Below are 19,697 nucleotides of genomic sequence, written 5' to 3' on the forward strand. Positions count from 1 at the left end.
GAGAATTTAGTCCAATCTGCCTTTCTGGAGTTGAATCTTAATTAAAATTGAACCCTGAGCCCTACCTTCGTGACCGCATCTCCGTATACAAACCCACACAATCTCTCCGATCATCTGGAGAGGCCCTGCTCTCAGTCCCTCCTGCATCACAAGCACGATTGGTGGGGACGAGGGAGAGGGCCTTTTCGGTGGTGGCCCCTCAACTCTGGAACTCACTTCCTAAGGACATCAGGCAGGCCCCAACCCTGGCAGTCTTCAGGAGGAGCTTGAAGACGTGGCTGTTCCAGCGTGCCTTCCCGGAATAATGATCCCATAGCATTTTGGCCTCCAAAGCACTTTATATTGTTTTAAGTCTGCTTGTATGTTTTCCACAAATGCCCCATCACTTTTTTGCCTATGTCCAGCATTATTTTTTAATCTTTTAATTTTAATTACATTTGGCCTATCCATAGATTTTAAAGTGTGTTATCCTATTGATAATGGTTATGTTATTGTTTTGTTATTTTAAACTGCTTGTATTGTTATTGTTATTGCTTGTATTGTTGTATTTTGGGCTCGCCTCATGTAAGCTGCACCGAGTCCCTTGGGGAGATGGTAGTAGCGGGGTATCAATAAAGTATTATTATTATTATTATTATTATTATTATTATTATTATAGTTGGGAACCATTGGCATAATATCTGCCGGTGCTGTGTCACATTTCTTAACTCGGCACAGTTCCCAAAGCATCTGTTCTTTGGCAGCTGACATGCCTTCCATGGTGACTGAGATTTTTGTCATAGTTGGTCCTGAAAGGGTCAGCTTGTTTGTTTGTTTGCATGCATGTTGCAAGTTGCTTCTGTTGTGAGAGAATCAGCCATGTACAAAGACGCTGCCCATGGGGACGACTGGATGCTTCTATCATGTCAAGGACTATATATATATATAGAGAGAGAGAGAGAGAGAGAGAGCAGTGGTTTTCAACCTGGGGTCCCCAGATGTTTTTGGCCTACAATTCCCAGAAATCCTAGCCAGTTTTGCAGCTGTTAGGATTTCTGGGAGTTGAAGGCCAAAAACATCTGGGGACCCCAGGTTGAAAACCACTGATATATATATAGAGAGAGAGAGATTCATTCATTCATTCATTCAAATACACAGGAGTCAAAGCCAAAGTTTGAAAAGATGTTTATTCCTGCAAAAATATAGGGAGAAGTATGTACACAAATTAAAGGAATGGGTTTTTTTTTCTCTCTCCCACCTGAAAACTTATCCTTATTTTATCAATATCAGTCCTTTTATTTCCAAACAGCATCTTGAATATAACTTTCCGGAATAATACCATTCGGACTAATACTTATAAGGACATTCATCGATTTTTGCTTTTTCCATATTTAAGTCAGAAATCAAATGTTTTCATTTTGAAATTGTTTTCTGTAGCGATTAGATCGATTTTGGTTATTAATACTTGCTTTGCTTTAGATTTCTAAAAACGCGTTATAAAAACACACACAAGTATATATATATATATACATACAAACACGATGGTTTCCTGAGAAGTTTTTTAATCACTTTCCTGGTTCCGGGGAAAAAAAATAAAAAGTCGTTCTGATACTGCTGGCTTTAGATTTCTTTTTTAAAAATCCACGAGAAAACAATAACAACGAGCACATTTCAGTATAAAGCCTTCCACCTCTGAACGGTCTTTCAACAAAGATCCCAAAAAGCATTCCGGGCCTAGAAAAATAGTGTCCGCCTTCGTGGATTTCTGTAAAACGCAACCAAAACGCTGCATCGCCTTTTATTCCTCTTCTCACGAATCGTAAAATACACGGCGGCCGTTTTCCCTTCCCCCCTTTTCCCCTCGAAATGGACAATAAAGCGGAAACGGAGCTGGTTTTCTCAAAATTACAGGCCGGAAGTGATTGGATAAAAGGGAGACAGATATGGATAGACAGATAAATATTGACAGGAATCGGTAGATAGGTATTGGAGAGAGAGAGATCTGTCTTTCCAATCACCTCCACATCCATACACACATCCATCCATCCAAATTGAATACATAGATAGGTATTAGAAATCTATCTATCCAATAACCTCCATATATATCCATAATGAAGAGATGAGATAGATATTAGAGATAAATCAATCTATCTCTCCGATCACCTCCAGATCCATCATACATATATATATATCTCCATACTGAAGATCTATCTCTCTGTCTCCACCTCTCTCTCTCTCCATATTGAAGAGAGAGGTAGAGATTGGAGAGAGATCTGTCTATCCATCCAATCTATTGATCCATCCAATCACCTCCAGTTCTAGATCTATATATATATATATGGATGTCTTCTGTTTAGAAGCCACAGGGCAACTGGTGGAATCACTGCCTACAACGGCTCCGCTATAGTAAAAAGAAATCCAGAAGGGAGAGAGAGAGAGAGAGAGAGAGAGAGAGAGAAGAACCGCCTCATTGTCCCATCGAAAAGGAACCCGCTTCTGTCAAAATATACACTGGAGGTGAAGTGTTATTCTGTAAAAAACCCACACATTTTATAAAAAGGATCTCTCCCCGCTCCCCTCCTCCTTGGTCCACATCACCCGCCGTCAGTGTGGGGAGCGTATTGCGAAGTGGTTGCAAAAGAAGGGAAAGGGAAAGGGGGGGGGGTGCCGTGGGGCTCGTGCGCGCACGCCTCAGTGTCGGGAGGGCCGCTGCCACTTGCCCTCCCTGCGGGAGTGGGAGTGGGGGTCGTAGTCATGGCTCCACCCGCTGCGGGAGTGGAAGTGGTCGCCGCCCCGCTGCCCCATGGCCATGGGCTGCTGCTCGCGGCCGTAGTGCCGCCCCTCGGCCGGGTAGGGGTGGGAGACCGCGCGGGCCTTGCGCTGCAGCGGAGCGGACGCCTCGTGGCGCCATGGAGAGGGACGGCACGGCGGGAAGGGGAAGCTCGCGTCCGCATGCGGAGAGCAGGCCTGCTGCTGCTGCTGCCACGCGCCACTGCCGCTCACCTGGCGGGGAAACAAACAGGGAGCCGGTCATGGTGGTATTACACTATCATTTATATATATATATACATATCTCCCCCTCAAAGCAGCTTGGCATAAAAGCATCAGCATAACCATTTAAAATATACAAATATTATTATGATGATGTTTATTTATACCCAGCTTTATTTCCCCCAAAGGGAACTCAAAGTGGCTATGTATCTATTATTAGTATTATAGTATTAGTAGTAGAATTATATTATTACTGTTCTATCAATTTATATCCCACTTTATCTTCCCTGAAGGGGAATCAAAACAGCTCAAAATAAGAGCATTAGTACACATGTTTAAATATGCAATTATTATTATTATTATTATTTATTTATTTATTTATTCTGCTTTATCTCCCTCAAAGGGGACTCAAAGTGGCTTAACATAAAAGTAATAAGAATTATTATTATTATTATTATTATTATTATTCTGCTTTATCTCTCCTGATGGGGACTCAAAAGTGGCTACGTATCTATTATTATTGCTATTGTTGTTTACTTATACTCTGCTTTATCTCCCCCAAAGGGGACTCAAAGCAGCTATGTATGTATACATCATCATCATTATATCTATTTATACCCCACTTTATATATACCCCACTTTATCATCATCATTATATCTATTTATACCCCATCATCATCATCATCATCATATCTATTTATACCCCACCCTAACCCAAACCCAAAGGGGACTCAAAGTGGCTTAGCATAAAAGCATCTGCACAACAATTTAAAACATAAAAATAAGAAGAGAGGAAGGAAGAGAAGAAGGAAGGGAAGAAAAAGGAGAGGGAAGAAAAGGAAGAAAAGGAAGAGGGGGAGGGGGCGGGAAGGAAGAGAAGGAGGAAGGAAGGAAGAGAAGGAGGAAGGAAGGAAGGAAGGAAGGAAGGAAGGAAGGAAGGAGGAAGGAAGGAAGGTCTCATGGTCTAACCAGCATTGCTTGTCTCTGGAGGTTTTCCGGGGAAAAGGAGGAGAAGGACCGCGGCACCGACGACGATGACGAAGAAGCCGAAAAGTTCTCTGCGCTCCTCTCGTACCTGCGGAAACCCAGAAAACAGAGACAGGCTTCACTGCAAAATCAGGTAGGTGGGCTCAAACGGCACTAAATGGTCCGTGCAGACGAGGCCTCCTCGGGGCAGACGCTGGCTCTATCACAGGCGCAGCAGGTCAAAACGTATATACAGACATTCAGGCAACTGATCCTTGCATTAGATGTGTATTGAAAAACCGCTACGTTTTTGGTTGTCTTTGATTGACGACCACAGGACTTGGGCTATATTTTAGCAGTTTTTATTGCTTAATGTGATGTGTGTGTGTGTGTGTGTTGTATTGTCAATGTGGCATGAAATGGCCGACCTGTAAGCCGCTCTGAGTCCCCTTCGGGGTGAAATAGAGCAGGGCAGAAATATAGGAAATAAAGCCTACATAGGAAATATAGCCTCTGAGAGAGTATAAACATGGAGTGTGTATGTGTGTGTTTGTGTGTATATATATATATATTATATATAAATATCACAGTGGGACTCACCAGTGGTTGGTGTTTGTGGCTGGCGCTTGTTGTTGGTGCTGCGCGGCAGAGAGGCCTCCGTTGGGAGGGGCGTAGGGGGTGCCGTTGTCCTGAGATGCATGGCTGCTTCCTGTTAACAACAACAACAACAACAACAATGAATTTTTATTTCTTTTTCTCTCTCCGTCTTCCTGTCCTTCCCTTCATACACACGTATCTCCTTTCTTTCCCATCAACTTCGCAGAGGGCCACTTCACCCAGCAACAGCCTTTAGGGCACAAGCAGGCAGACCAATGCCTCTCCCCATGGCTTGAGTCAGGTGACAAAACAAAATACACAGATACAGCAAAAACGCTCCAAGGCAGAGACATCTCCAGCTCATCCCCTGTTTGGGTATCAGCCAGCACGTCAATGACTTAAATCTAGACATAGTGTTCTAAGATCTACAGAGACACTCGCTGGAACACCTCAGGAAGCGAGAGTCCAAAAGTGGCAGGCTCAAACCGAGAACCTCAACCCGTGGCTGATACCCAATGAGAGACTCCCCCCTGGGCACACAGAGGACTTGGAAGGCGCTGAACAGACTGTGCTCGGGCACCACAGGATGCAGAGCCAACCTTCAGAAATGGGGCCACAAAGTGGAATCCTCAACATGCGAGTGTGGAGAAGAAGAGCACACCACTGACCACCTGCTGCAATGCACCCTGAGCCCTGCTTCCACATGATGCACCAGGGAGGACCTCCTTGCGGCAACACCAGAGGCAGCACTCCAAGTGGCCAGAGACTGGTCAAAGGACATTTAATCAACTACCAAACTCACAAATTTTGTATTTTGTCTGTTTGTTTGCTTTGTTCTGTTAGAAATGTAATATAATTTGACTGGTTGTCCTGACACGACAAATAAATAAGCAAAAACGCTACAAATACACACAGTAAACCATACCTCCATAAAAGCTACATGCCAAAATGTATCTCAATGAAATACATATTAAAACAGACTAAACAGAGATTAAACGAAGTCCTTGTCTTCTCAGCCTCCTCCTCCTCCTCCTCCTCTGCCGCCTCCACCACTCGTGGGGTGCCCTCTGCCACTCGCAGGGCACCCTCCACTCATTGCCAGCCGGGCTTCCATTGCAAGCAAGCGAGTGAGCACCAGTTGCCAGTGATGCTTGCGGTGGAAGCCCAGAAGTCAGGCAGGCAGGCAGGCAGCTGGGACTCCGCCGCCACCACCGCCTGACTGGGGCCAGGAAAGGAAGGCGAGAGGGCTGCCCCACTGGCCTCAGCAACCCCTTTGCCCTCCTTCTCCTTCTCTCGCTGGGGCCGCTGCCTCACCCGAGCCGGGCTGCCCCCCTACCTCCGCCCACCTTCACCCTCCTGGGGTGGTGTGGGTAGGCAGGGAGGGGGGTGCCCGTCGGGCCCAGTTGAGGCTGTGTGCGAGGAGGGGTCTGACCAGGAGCGGGGGGGGGGGGAGAAGGAGAAGGCAGGCAGGGAGGCTGGCGTGTGCTCCCGTTGCCTCTCCTGTCCATGCACGTACCTGCCTGCCTTTCCTCAGTTTCAGAGGAGGCGAGAAGGAGGAAGGGAAGTGGTCAGTGGGGGGGGGGGGGCTCAACAGGCCTGGGCCGAATGGCCCACGATCCCTCTCTCCGTGCCCCAAGCCTGCAAGGCAACCCAGGAGAACCTGACACCGGTCCTTCCAGCACCTCACGGAGAACTCAGGAAGGCTGGGCTCCCCCCCTTTGAAATCTCTCTTCTCTAAAAGCCAGGAAAGGAAGAACAGCAGGCGGGCAGGCAGGCCTTGCTGGGCCAGGACTCCTCCTCTGCTGCGCTGGCTAACCCCCCCCCCTTCCTTCTACCCCCACCTTCTACGATCCCACCCCTCCCTCCCTGTTTTACGTATCCCCCGCGGTGCATTTAGAGCAGGCAGGGGCAAAGTCTGGCCTTCCAGGTGTTTTGGACTTCAACTCCCACAATCCCTAACAGCCTGTAGGATGTACTGTAAATAAATAAATTTAGATTAAGCCTCTTCACCCGTATCCAGCCCTCCAAGTATGACTCCAATTCATACACAGCCAGAGCACCCTTCCTATCGTTAGTCCTTTAATTCCTCATTGAAAGTGGAGAAGGAAAGCCGCGGGCAGAATGGATAGGGAGGTCGGGCTGGGTGTCTCCCTGTTTCTCTTTGAGTAGACAAGTGAAGATCCTTTGGCTTCATCAGGCCTTTGGGGGCTGCATTTCTGTAGGGCCCACTGGTTTGGGGTGGCCTCTGTCCCAACGTTATTAATAACAACAACAACAACTTTACTTGTATACCCCGCCAACCATCTCCCCTCGGGGACTCGGGGCGGCTTACAAGGGACACGCCCAAGATTACAATTAAAACACACACGCAAAACACTGTAACCAATTAAAACATCAGATAAAACAGACAACAACACAATTGAAAGCAATATAAAAACAATAGGGCTGAAAGAAACATAGCTGAGGTGCAGAATCAATGAGTGCAATGCATTTTTGCAGGAGTGCAGGAAAGTGCAACAATACAGTAAACTGGGCAGGAAATACTCTCATAACACATGTCGAGGTAGGACGCATGCCAGTGTAAAGTGCGGAACTTCAAGTAGGGACAAGACAGGTGAGCTGCTTAGTCAAAAGCGCACCGGAAGATCCAGGTTGTAAGTGGACTACGAAAGGAGGACAAGGTGGGAGCCTGTCTGATCTCCCTAGGGAGGGAGTTCCAGAGCTGGGGAGCCACCATCAAGAAGGCCCTCGCCCTTGTCCCCACCAACCGTGCATGTGACGGCAGGGGGAGGGAGAGCAAGGTCTCCTCAGAAGATCTCAAGGTACACACTGGTTCATAGGGGAAGATGTGATTGCGGAGATAAGCAGGTCCCGAACCGTTTAGGCCTGTATAGGGGATGGCCTGCATCTTGAATTGGGACCGGAAACTTACTGGAAGCCAGTGGAGCTGTTTAAACAGGTGGGTTGACCGCTCCCTGTGACCAGCTCCCGTGAGTAGCCACACACTGTCAGCCTCCACAATAATGGTTTCATCAGAGTTGGAAAGTCTTATCTTAAATTACAGTTTTATGTAAACATTCAAAAACGCATAACCTACTGATGCCTCAATTCATGTAATTGTGTTGCTATCTATTTTTATTTTGAAATTGACCCGTAGCTGCTGCATTTCCCGCCCGCGGCTTGTACTCGGGTCAATAAGTTTTCCCAGTTTTTTGTGGTTAAATTAGGTGCCTTGGCTTATATTTTGGTCAGCTTATACTCAAGTAAATACAGTACATAGATAAATAGAGAGATAGATAAATCAAGAGAGATGGACAGATAGATAGATATTGGATCCATATAGACCCATATGATAGATAGATAGATAGATAGATAGATAGATAGACAAGCAGATAGATAGCTATCTAGCTAGATATTGGATCCCTATAAACCCATATGATAGAAAAATAGATCACTGGATCCACTGCAAACCCATAGGATAGATAGATCTGATAGATAAATAGATAAGCAGACAGAAAAGCCGGCTGTAAGGAATTGTGGGAGTTGTAGTCCAAACGCCTGGAGGGCCGAAGCTGGGACCACCCGGTGTGTAAGAAGGTCTACCTGATCGAAACTGTATGTTGAGGGGCCTCCCGAAGAGCTTGATCCCGTTGAGGAGGCTCATGCCGTACGGGACGGACTCCTCGTGCTTGAAGTTCACAAAGGCAAACGGCTTCCCTTTCCCCTCCCGGTCCTTCGGGATCTTCACCTTCACCACCGGACCCCCCTGGCAAACACACAGATATATAGATAGACAGAGACAGAGCTCTATGTCCCACATTCCAGGCAACCAAAAGGACTAGCGCATCCCATGAACATCAAAGGCAGGAATAAGTGCCAGCAAAGATACTTGCCGATATACGTTTTGAAGCAATACACCTTCAACAAAGTCAACCTTGCTTTCTCAAAGGAAGGAAGACTATTATTATTATTATTATTATTAATAGCAATAATAATAAGAATACTCCACTTTTTCTCTCCACCGGGAGACTCAAAGCTAGGTTTCTATTATTATAATCATTATTATTATTATTAGAAAGCATTATTATTATTATTATTATTATTATTATTATTATTATTATTATTATGCTTTTCTCTCCATCAGGAGACTCAAAGCGGCAATGTATCTAATATGTATGTTATTATAACTATTATGAATTTACACATACATAACACAGTGCACATGCACATTAGGTCCACGTGTCTGTGATTCGTCCCTGATTATTATTATTATTATGCTTATTTATACCCTGCTGTTTTCTCTCCACAGGAGACTCCAAGAGACTATTACTATAACTAGCCACCCCCTGCCATGTGTTGCTGTGGCCCAGTCTGTGTATACGTGGGTAATAGTATGAAAGCTGGGTCCAGAAGTTCTGAGCCTGACGCTCTTTCCGCTTTGCTCTTTTGGGAGCGCTGTTTGTGCAACGCAGAAAGGAACACAGAGATTATGGAAGGAATGCAAGGATTCTTTAATGGTAAAACCCTCTCCCTAACCCTAACCCTTAACCCAAAGCCTAAACCTTACCCTAAGCCTAATTGTAACCCTAACCCTTACCCTACCCCAAACCCTAAACTTTATCCTAACCCGAATCCGCTCCTTCCTATCCTTCCACCAAACCGAAGTCTCTTCCCGCCCTCCTCCTCCTCCTCCTCCTCCTCCTCCTCGGTGTGCCTGCCGCTCTCCCCTTCCCTTCTTCACAGCCGCCGTTGCGGAAAGTGCGCAACGCTCAGCACATCTGGACCCAGCTATTATACTATCACCTATATGTGTTTTGTGTGTGTGTGTGTATATGTGTATTTATGTGGTTATTATATTTTATATTATATTTTATATTAAATGTAATATTTCTAATAATATTAAAGCATAATGTTATAGTACAATGTAATATATAATATTAATATTGTGCTATGGCAGCAGCTAGGTTGTTAACTGGTGTTCCTTACAGGGAGAGGTCAACCCTCCTGTTTAAGGAGCTTCATTGGCTGCCGTTCATCTTCCGGTCCCAATTCAAGGTGCAGGTGCTTACCTACAAAGCCCTGAACGGTTTGGGACCCGCCTACCTGCGTGACCGCATGTCCGTATACGAACCCACACGATCTCTCTGATCATCTGGAGAGGCCCTGCTCACGATCCCACCTGCGTCGCAAGCGCATTTGGTGGGGACGAGGGACAGGGCCTTCTCTGTGGTGGCCCCCTGACTCTGGAACTCTCTCCCCAAGGCATCAGACAAGCCCCAACGTTAGCAGTCTTTAGGAAGAGCTTGAAGACATGGCTGTTCCAGTGTGCCTTTCCAGAATAGGAAACTCCTGGCATCATGTCCCAAATGCACTTTACTAGAGATTTAAGTCTGCACACTGCACCTATCTCCAAACAACCTATCCATTTCACCTGTCATGTCCAGCATTTTTTTAAATTTTATCCATTACATTTGGCCCGGCCTCAGTTTTAAATGGGTCGTGGTGTTATTGTCTAATGTTTATTGCTATTGCTTTAATGTTATTGTTTTGCTTTATGAGTTTATTTATTGTTGTACATGTTATACTGTTGTTGTATTGATGTGTTGGCCTTGGCCTCTTGCAAACCGCACCGAGTCCTTCGGGAGATGTTAGCGGGGTATAAATAAAGCTAATAATAATAATAATAGTGGTAATAATATAATATATTGTATTTACTTTTTACTTGTAAGCCGCTCTGAGTCCCCTTCGGGGCGAGAAGGGCGGCAGAGAAAGGTTGTAAATAAATAAACAAAGTGCATACGTTGTAATGTAATGTATTTTTATTTATTGTAATGTTTTTTGCCTTTTTTGTTGTTTCCCAGTGTTTTTGTGAGCGAGGGTCACTCGTTGGCCTGAGAGGTGTCCTGTGTCCAAATTTGGTGCCAATTCACCCAGTGGCTTTGGAGTTCTGTTCATCCCACAAACGAACATGACATGTTTATTGATATACTAGCTGTACCCGCCATGTGCTGCTGTGGCCAACCTTCCCTCACTCTTTCTTTCTCTCCTTCCTTCCTTCTTTTTCTTTCCCTCCTTCTTTCTTCCTTCTCTACCTGTTTCTTGTCTCGCTTCCTTTGCTCTTTGGTTCCATCCTTCCTTCCCTCTTTCTCACTTTCGTTCCTTCTCTCCTTCCTTCCCTCTTTCACTTTATTTCATTCTCTCCCTCCTTCTCTCCTCCCTCCCTTCTCTTCCCTTCTTTCTTTCTCTTCTTCCCTCCTTCTTTCCCTTTTTCTCTCCGTCCTTCCTTCTCTTCTCTCCTTCTTTCCCTCCTTCTCTACCCTTCTTTATCTCCTTCCCTCCTTCTCTACCCTTCTTTCTTTCCTTTTTTTCTTTCCTCCCTTCCTTTCTTCCCTACCTTTCTTTCTTTCCTTCCTTTCCTTCTTTCCTCCTTTTTGTGTGTGTATATGCATATGTGTGTGTACATATGTGTGTTTGTGTATATATATGTGTGTGTGTGGTTTTGCGTGAGGGTTGTAAGGTATTCTTTCTTTCTCTCCTCCCTTCCTTCCTGCTCTTCCTTTCTTTCTTTCCTTCCTTCCTCCTTTCTGTGTGTGTGTTTTGTGTGTGTATATGCATATGCGAGTGTACATATGTGTGTTTGTGTGTATATGTGTGGTTTTGCGCGAGGGTTGCAATGCATTCTTGGGTGTTTGGGCCTTTTAAGCCCCTTCTGCTGCGTCTTCCAGTGTTTCTGTGAGTGGGGGTCCCTGCCTGGCCTGAGAGGAGGGGTGTCCTGTGTCCACTCCGGGTGTCCACTCGCCCAGTCTGTGGGTTCTGAGTCCTGACTTCGTCCCTCCCGAAGGAGACTCTCTCTCTCTCTCCCCAGCGACACCGCCATTGTTAACATCGGGGCAATCCTACTCCTGGGATTACTATTATGATGATGATGATTCCCTCCAGCAGCAGCCGCCACGTCTGTTCTGAGGAGGGACCAATCCGGAGGCGGCCAGGCCGCGCGGGGCATTCTGGGCGTTGTAGTCCCCCCTCTGCCGGCGCATGCGCGGAGCGAGAGGGCCTACCTGGAGGAAGAGCTCGAAGAGCATCTCCTCGGTGACGCCGGGGTCCAGGTTGCCCACGAAGAGCGTCCGGTCCGCCTCGCCCGCCGCCGCTCCCATGGCCGCCGGAACACGGGGATAATGCCGATGCCGATGCCGCTTCTGCTGCTCCTGCGGGAGAGGCCCCACCGCGCAGGCGCGCCCCTCCGTCTGCCCGCCCACAAGGCCTCCCCGCGCATGCGCCGGAACCGCCGCCGCCCGAAGTGCGCACGCGCGGAGCGGCGGGCCTTTGGCCGGGTCTGCGCATGCGCCTCACTGGCTTCCCTGGCCGGGAGGGAGTGGGCGGAGCCACCAGGGGGCTGCAAAGGATTCTGGGGCGTGAGACATATTTTGGGGAGAGAAAAAAATCAATGGCAAAACATCGAAAAAAATGATAAAATATATTCCCAGAAATAATGGCAAAAAATAATGTAAATAATAATAATAATAATAATAATCAAAAATATAATAATAATATTATAATAATAAACTTTGTATTGTCGAAGGCTACCAGTATTAAAAAAAACAAAAATTACAACAGCGCAATCACCTCTCAACAAAAGATTGCTCTAGGCACTGCCAGGCCATCAAATGCTCATCAAGGTGGTCAGTTGAAACATTCCCACCTAGCTCCAGCAGACAAGAGTCCTTTGTCCCGCCCTGGTCATTATTCCACGGATATATAAACCCTTTTCCCTACTTTCAACAGACCTCACTACCTCTGAGGATGCTTGCCATAGATGTGAAGTCAATACGGACTTTTAGGAGGGTCTCCCCAGTAAACCCCTAGGACCGCACCAAAGAGGGTCCCTGAACGTTGGCGATGACAGAGAAGACGAATTCCGGCGACGATAAAATATTAAAAATAATAAAAGTGGAAGAAGATGGCGACCGAGGCTCTTTATTAGCAATTCAGCTGGATCGGATGCAATTGCAGGGATAGCTCACCCACAAGCATACCAATACATTGATCAGAGGCATATTTATAGCAAATTCAAAGTTGCAGAGTTCAAACTCCCCGCCCCGGCTTCCCTGTTGTTCCCTGCCATGATTGGGCGATGGGCAAACAGTTGGGAGGCGGCCCTCCTGCCCCCAGTGCCTCTGGACCAATCAGGAAGCTCCAGTGGTCTGTAGGAACCAATGGGGAGACCTCTGCCTCCTGGTGGGGACAGCCAATCAGGAGAGATGGAGGCAGGATGAGGGAGCACAAAGGAATCTGGGAAAGGAGTGAACAAAGGAAATGCCATGTGGCCGGCGAGACAAAGGGGAAATCTCAAGCCAGCCTGATCTATCAACATGTGTAGACTGAAGTGACTGTTTCTTGGTGGAGATAGCTGAGTTAATCAGAGTGAAGGCAAAAGGTTTTTCGAGGACCTTTTGTCCTTCAGGAGGAAATATGATTAAGATTTTTGCCAAAGAGGCAAGCTGAGGGCTGGGCAATTCCTCCAAGGGCCACCAGCTGCCCAGGCTATTGTCCATGCAAAAGGAAGTTGTGGATACAAAAATTCCTGGAATGTTTGGGGCTTTGTAGTCCCTTTTGTGGAGTTTCTTCATGTATATAGAGGAAACAAAGGTCAGAAGAAAAGGGGAAAGGCTTCTGCCGCACAAAGAAATCAGAAAACACATTTCATACATCTAAAGTTCATAAAAGGCAAGATTTCATAAGGTTTGTCCATGTGGGGGGAAAGAGTGTCCACAGGGGATGGCTAAAACGCAAGGGTGTTGCACAAAGGTCCTGGCAGGAGTTCTTGAGTGGCCCAAATGGACCTGGTGTCTCTGGAAACAAGCTTTGCTCCCCGTCCTTGGAGAACTACAGCTCCCGAGAGAGGCAGAGACCCCAAGGTCTAACTATTCCTGGAGTTTCATGGGGTCCTCATTGTTGTTAAGGCCTTGGCAAATTGACCAAGACTTAACCCTATTGGGCAGTCTGGTACCTTTGTCCTTTGCAAAACTATAAGTCACCATCCCTTTTTAGTGGGGGGCATGCTCGACGTCAGATGCAGGCGAAACGTCAGGAGAGAATGCCTCTAGACCATGGCCATACAGCCCGAAAAAACCTACAACAACCCAATAATAACTTTATTTGTACCCCGCCACCATCTCCCCCAATGGGGACTCGGGTTACATAAGGCCAAGCCAAAACAACAAATTACAATAAAATACAATGCAATACAAATTACAATGAAATAAACAACATCGCATTAAAGTACAATATACACAAAGCATGAGAAAACAATAAACAACACAATGACAGTGAGTGGGCCGCTTGTACAATAAAATGGTTTAAAAACTCAGGGTGAGAAAAGGAGCCGATTGTTTACATGGGGAACTTCTAGAGAAACAGTGTAATAAACATACCTTCATATAAGGGGGGGGAGGGGGGTACTCCGAGGTCAAAATGTTGAAGGGGGCAAAAGTCAAAGCTTGTGTGGCTGGCTACTCTCCAAAAGCGCAGTGGCAGAGCCAGGTCTTGAGACTCTTTTTAAAGGTTGCCAAAGCGGGGGCTTTCCTAACCTTGAAGTCAAACTAGACTTTAGGGCGGTCAACTCCAAGGGGAGAGGACCCTTAGTTCCCACCAAAGAGGGAACGCTACCTTGGCAAGCCTTCAGAGAAGCCCGATTCAAGCAATTTTATTAATATTAAAAATTGAAATGAGACTCTTGCCAAAGTGAAGAAGTGGCATCGAGGTTTAATGAGCGATTCAGTTGAGACGGATGCAATGTGGTGATAGATAGCACACAAAGCATGCCAGTACATTGATCAGAGGCATATTTATAGCAAAATACAGGTTTGAAAGTTTCAAAACTCCCTCCCTCTTCCCTCCAATGGGAGAGCTTTCCCTGCTTCAGCGCCTTGAGAGAGGCGGGATGAAAACAGAAACAATGAGCCGGAAAATGAATCAATGGGTGCGATGCCCAGTCTATTGTCCTTGAGTGGAGTTGCGATGATCCTTGATTACTTTCATCCTGGCCTTCCTGCCACAATCAGATAAGGCACAAAAGGGGAGGCTGGGGAAAGGTCCGGTTCTGAATGAAGTAAACACAGTTGGGAAGGCGGCCCCCTGAAGGGCGTCTCGCTCCTATTGTGGAATGGCCAAAAGTCTGCAGAAGGAAATCCCCAGCCCAATGGCCTTACTCCTGGAGCCTCATAGAGTTTCCAGGTTCCATTGTCCTCGCCAGAGTTCTGGGATATGAGTTTCTTTTGTTGCCTCTGATTGCCCCTTCAACAGCTGGCCGCTTCCTGGATTGATTTACCCAAGGGGAGGGGGAAGGAGTGATAGGGCAAGAATAAGGAGAATACATGGAGGAATACAGAAATCCACAGAAATTCATATCAAATATCTCCTTCCCCATCCCACCCTGCCAAAGAAATTTAATAAAGAAATTATTTTCAAGCAATATGAGTCTATAGTTCATTTTGAGGGAAGTTCATGAGCGGGAAAGATGTCCTTGCGAGTCCAAAACATTAGGCAGAGCTCTTAAAGCCCCAAAAGGAAAGTCTGTTGGTTTCCCACTGAGCCGTTGGGTGGAATTCTACCACTCTGGGATCGAAGCTGGTCCTTGGGAAACTACAACTCTCATGAAGGGCAGAAGTCCCAAGATCCAGCCATTCCCCAAAAGTCTCGTGGGGTCCTTGTTGTTGTTAGTGCCTTGGCAATGTGACCAAGACTTAACCCCTACTGTGCAGTCTGGTGCCCTTGCCCTCTGCAGAACTATAAGTCACTATCCCTTTTTTTGGGGAGGGGGGTGCTTGACTTCAACCTCTCCGGGCAATGAGTTCCAGAGTTGGGGGGCCACAGAGGAGAAGGCTCTCTCCCTTGTACCCACAAGGCGAGCCTGAGAAACTGGCAGGGGTGGAAGGAGGGCCTCCCCCGAAGATCAGAGATTGTATTTGGATTATATGACATGTGTAGCTTTGGACTGGATTATATGCGACTACACTGCCATACACAATCGGCACTGGCAAGATCACCACCTGCCAGCTGCAAAAGGCCACCTGACTGGGATCTGCACGCATTATTCGCCGATACATCACACAGTCCTAGGCACTTGGGAAGAGTCCGACGTGTGACCAATACAACAGCCAGCATTGTGAACTTGTCTGCTGTGGACTCATCTTGTTGTATTTCAAATAATACTGATGCTTATTTCTATAGAGGACGCAAGGGCCCCCACATGCAAATCCCCCACATACAGACACCAGAGTATCAGAAGAATGTTGGCTACGTCTCACTGAATGGTCCAATAACCACAGAAACCTTAAAGTATTTTGAATGATAGAATAACTTTATTGTCACTGTACATTGTACAATAAAAGGAAATGCTTTTGTCAACAGACGTCACAAACACAACATACCCATCCCTCCACACTTCAAGCCCCAACCACCATTGCAGAAGGAAGGTCTGTTTCTGTGCATGGGTTGCTCCCATTTTGACACAACATCACACAACATCAGTTCTTAATAGCAAAATACTGAGTTTATTTCTTTGTTTTTAGTCTCTTCCTTTTCAGCTGCTCTTACATTTCTTTGAAGAAGAATATATAACTTGAATTCGGCAAGTAGGCAGCTGAAGAGTGGCAGGATGAGGGAGGGGGAGGGGAAGGGGAAGGGGAAGGGGAAGGGGGAGGGGAAGGGGAAGGGGAAGGGGAAGGGGAAGGGGAAGGGGAAGGGGAAGGGGAAGGGGAAGGGGAAGGGAGGGGAGGGGGAGGGGAAGGGGAAGGGGAGGGGAGGGAAAGGGAGGGACAGGAGAAACAGAAAGAAAGAAAGAAAGAAAGAAAGAAAGAAAGGGAAAAAGAAAAATAGAAAGCAAAGGATACGGAAAAAGAGAAAGAGAAACAGAAAGAGAAAACAAAGGAGAAGATGGCTGTAAAAAAAACCTACCGCTCAATTTCAGTATTGAATATTGATGATAAATTATTTGCTAATATCTTGATAGAAAGACTAAAGCCCTTTCTAATGGATAAAGGAAGAACAATGGGGCTTCCTCCCGTAACGAAGAATGAATGATAACGTCAGAACCATGACAAACGTCATTCTGAAAAGAACAACGATAAAGAATGTGCGTTCTTAGCGCTAGACGCAGAGAAGGCCTTCAACAACATAAATTGGAAGTCCTTCATCTAACTCATGCAAGAATTCGATATGGGGCACTACTTCATAAATGCCATAAAATCGGTATAGAATAAGCAAGGAGCGTTGTAAGATCCTCCTTGAAAAGAATTTGGGGAAAGTAGAAAAGCAGATTTCATTTTTTAAAAACCTCTGAATACCCACCGTGGAAGCGGTACAGAGGAGAGATCTAGGGTGGGAAAGGTGGCTCAGGTACAAAGAGAGACAGTGAAAACTATATGGAAATCTCTCCTGGTTCCAATACAGACAGCTGAAGGAGGCCTTCAACAAGGACAAGAAATTAGGATTTGAAGAAGGAGGAAAACTATGGGACAAGATAATGGTATCACAGAGAAAAGTGATGACTAAAATATATAAAGCCCTTGTAACATGGTCATCTGAAAAGGAAGAAATTAAAGATTGCTTCACAAAGTGAGCAGCAAATATTGGACACACGATATGAATGACTGATTGGGAAAAGAATTTGGAGCAAGAAAGTGAAATCTACCAACTCTTACGACCTAGGCGAGAATTGGATCAAAGTATGAAACTGAGGTGAAGAAGAGGTAGACTGAGGCGTGAGAGGGGCCTGAGAAAAGAAAGGAGAAGGCCAAAGGAGAAGGAGGAAAGAAAAAGTGAAGAGAGAAGGGCAAAGGGAAGAGGGAGAGGAGAGAGAGGAAAGGAGGGAGAAGAGACAGAAAGAGGGGAAAGAGTTAAGAGAAAGGAGGCAGATGAGTGAGAGTGTGAGGTATGTGAGATGTGTATAGTGTGTGAGAAGAAAAAAGGTAAACAATAGGGAAAAAACCAGAAAAAAAGAAAAATATAAAAAGAAAAAGGGAGAAAAGAGTGATGGGTGATCTGAGATGGGCAACGTGTGTGAGATGTGCATGGTGTATGTGATGTGTGTGCAGTATAATGTGCACAATTTGTGTGGTGTATGAACTGTGTGTACTATGCGTGTGGTATGTGTTCTGTGCGATGTTCGTATTGTGTGTGATGCATATGATATGAAATGTGTGATATGAAATGGGCATGTTCATAGAATCCTAGAATCAAAGAGTTGGAAGAGACCTCATGGGCCATCCAGTCGAACCCCATTCCGCCAAGAAGCAGGAATATAGCATGTTGTGTGACATGTGTGTGGTGTATGATGTGTGATGTGCGATGTGTGTGGTTTGTCTGGTGTATGAGGTGTGTGTATTATGTATGACCTGATGTGTGTGTTCTGTGTGATGAAGTGTTCTGTGTGATGTGTGTGGTGTGTCAGATGTGGGGAGGGGAGAAGGAAGGGGAAGGGAGGGAGGGGGAGGGAGGGAGGGGGAGGGGAGGGAGGGGGAGGGGAGGGAGGGGGAGGGGAGGGAGGGGGAGGGAGGGAGGGAGAAGGGGAGGGAGGGGGGAGGGGAAAGGTTGGGGGGGGATTGAACAGTCAGACTTTTGCCACAACTGAACACACATCTCAAGTCTTTGGGATTTCAAACTGGTGGAAAGTATAAAAAAGCATAAAAAAAGAGGACGGTTCAGCCTGCTTTCCTTCAAGCATGGCCTTCTACTCTTCTTTCAAGATGTTTTGGGTTCAGTTCTGTTCACGACTGGTCAATGCTGTGATTTCCTGTTGAGTTCCAATCTAGCCAGAAGTGGATCCAACATCCAGGCGGTTGAGGAGAGGAACATTGGGCATTGGGCAACCCATCAGGAAGAAGAAGAAGAAGAAGAAGGCCAAACGCCGCCTTGGCGTAGTCGTGGTTCTCTTGCTTTCCTCGGATTCCACCTGGCTCTCACTCCTGGTGCTGTTGTCTCCTGTTGTCTCCGCAAATTCACCAAGACTCTCCAAGTCTTTGGCACAGAGTATGTTTCCGACTGGGCTTGATCCGGCTGAAACCCTGGCTGAAATCTTTGCCATATCCCAACATTTGTGAGGCTTTTCACCTGAGGAGAATGAGAAGAAGGACATCACATGACACAAGGCAGCTTCACCAGCTTGGTGAAGGACCCAATTTTGGGCCCAGATCTAAAATATGAGGATGCCTGTTGCCCCCCACCTGGCTCCCTTCCCAGATCAGAAGTCCAGCAGGGAAGAGGAGTGGAGACCCCATGCCGGGAAGCCAGCCAGACCAGTTCAAACTGCTTTAATGAACCAGAGAAGGAAATGCAAAGACTACCCAAGACTTCTAGAACAAACTTTGTCCTGTGCTGCATTGGACTCACCTCAGGAGGAGGAACGGGGCAACCCAAGAGCTCTGGTGTCAGTTGGAAGCCACTTGCAGCATCCTTCTCCTTGCATGGTTGGCAACCAAACAGGCCTGGGTCTTTCTCAGCCATACGTGTGAGCATTTCTTCATGATACAGATCTTCATGGTACCACTTATCCAGACACACTTGTCCCATGGGGGGGGGGGGGTGTTGATGTGCCTGGAGCTTTGCCTGAAAGCTTGGCCTCACCCTTGGTGAGGCTTGTGGGGCTTGTAATCCAAGCTGTGCTCCTGCAGAAAGAAAGAGAGAAAGAAAGAAAGAAAGAAAGAAAGGAAGGAAGGAAGGAAGGAAGGAAGGAAGGAAGGGAGGGCTTGAGTCCACGGCACAAGGCGCCTGGTTCCCAAAGAGCAGTCCTGCTGCTGACACGAGGGTTTCACCCTTTGCGCCACTGGCTGGGGGCTCCGTCTCACAGAGTCATTCTATGGGACTTCTGAGCAGTGTGGGTTGCATCGATTAGCATGATCGCCTTAGAGTTCTGTTCCTGGCTGTCATTTAGTTTTGCATATAGAAAAACATTTTTGTCTATTCCCCTTCCTTTGTAGAGTCTTGATTCTGCTTGCTTGCATGTTTGTATTTCTGTTCTATTAAATAACAATTAATGTAAAAGATGCCAAATGTTTCCACTTTACTAAAATATAAAGCACTAAAAACTTTGGGAAAGGTTCCTTCTTTCCCCAATCGCGGGTCAATTAACCAGGAACGGATCAGAAACGTCACAAAGGAAATGTCAT

At 46.4% G+C, this 19,697-nt stretch overlaps 1 protein-coding gene across 1 annotated transcript; it reads right to left on the minus strand.

The window, feature by feature from the left end:
- Positions 1 to 1,147: 1,147 nt before the first annotated feature.
- Positions 1,148 to 11,765, minus strand: RBM7 (RNA binding motif protein 7). Its single transcript, XM_067470851.1, has 5 exons — positions 11,592 to 11,765; positions 8,137 to 8,299; positions 4,537 to 4,645; positions 3,940 to 4,045; positions 1,148 to 2,982 (listed from the first exon to the last, which is right to left on the minus strand). Exons 1-5 carry the CDS (start codon positions 11,685 to 11,687, stop codon positions 2,671 to 2,673), a joined length of 786 nt encoding a protein of 261 aa, XP_067326952.1. The 5' UTR covers positions 11,688 to 11,765; the 3' UTR covers positions 1,148 to 2,670.
- Positions 11,766 to 19,697: the final 7,932 nt, after the last annotated feature.

Source organism: Anolis sagrei, chromosome 7, assembly GCF_037176765.1.
Source record: "Anolis sagrei isolate rAnoSag1 chromosome 7, rAnoSag1.mat, whole genome shotgun sequence".
Classification (NCBI taxonomy): Eukaryota; Metazoa; Chordata; class Lepidosauria; order Squamata; family Dactyloidae; genus Anolis; species Anolis sagrei.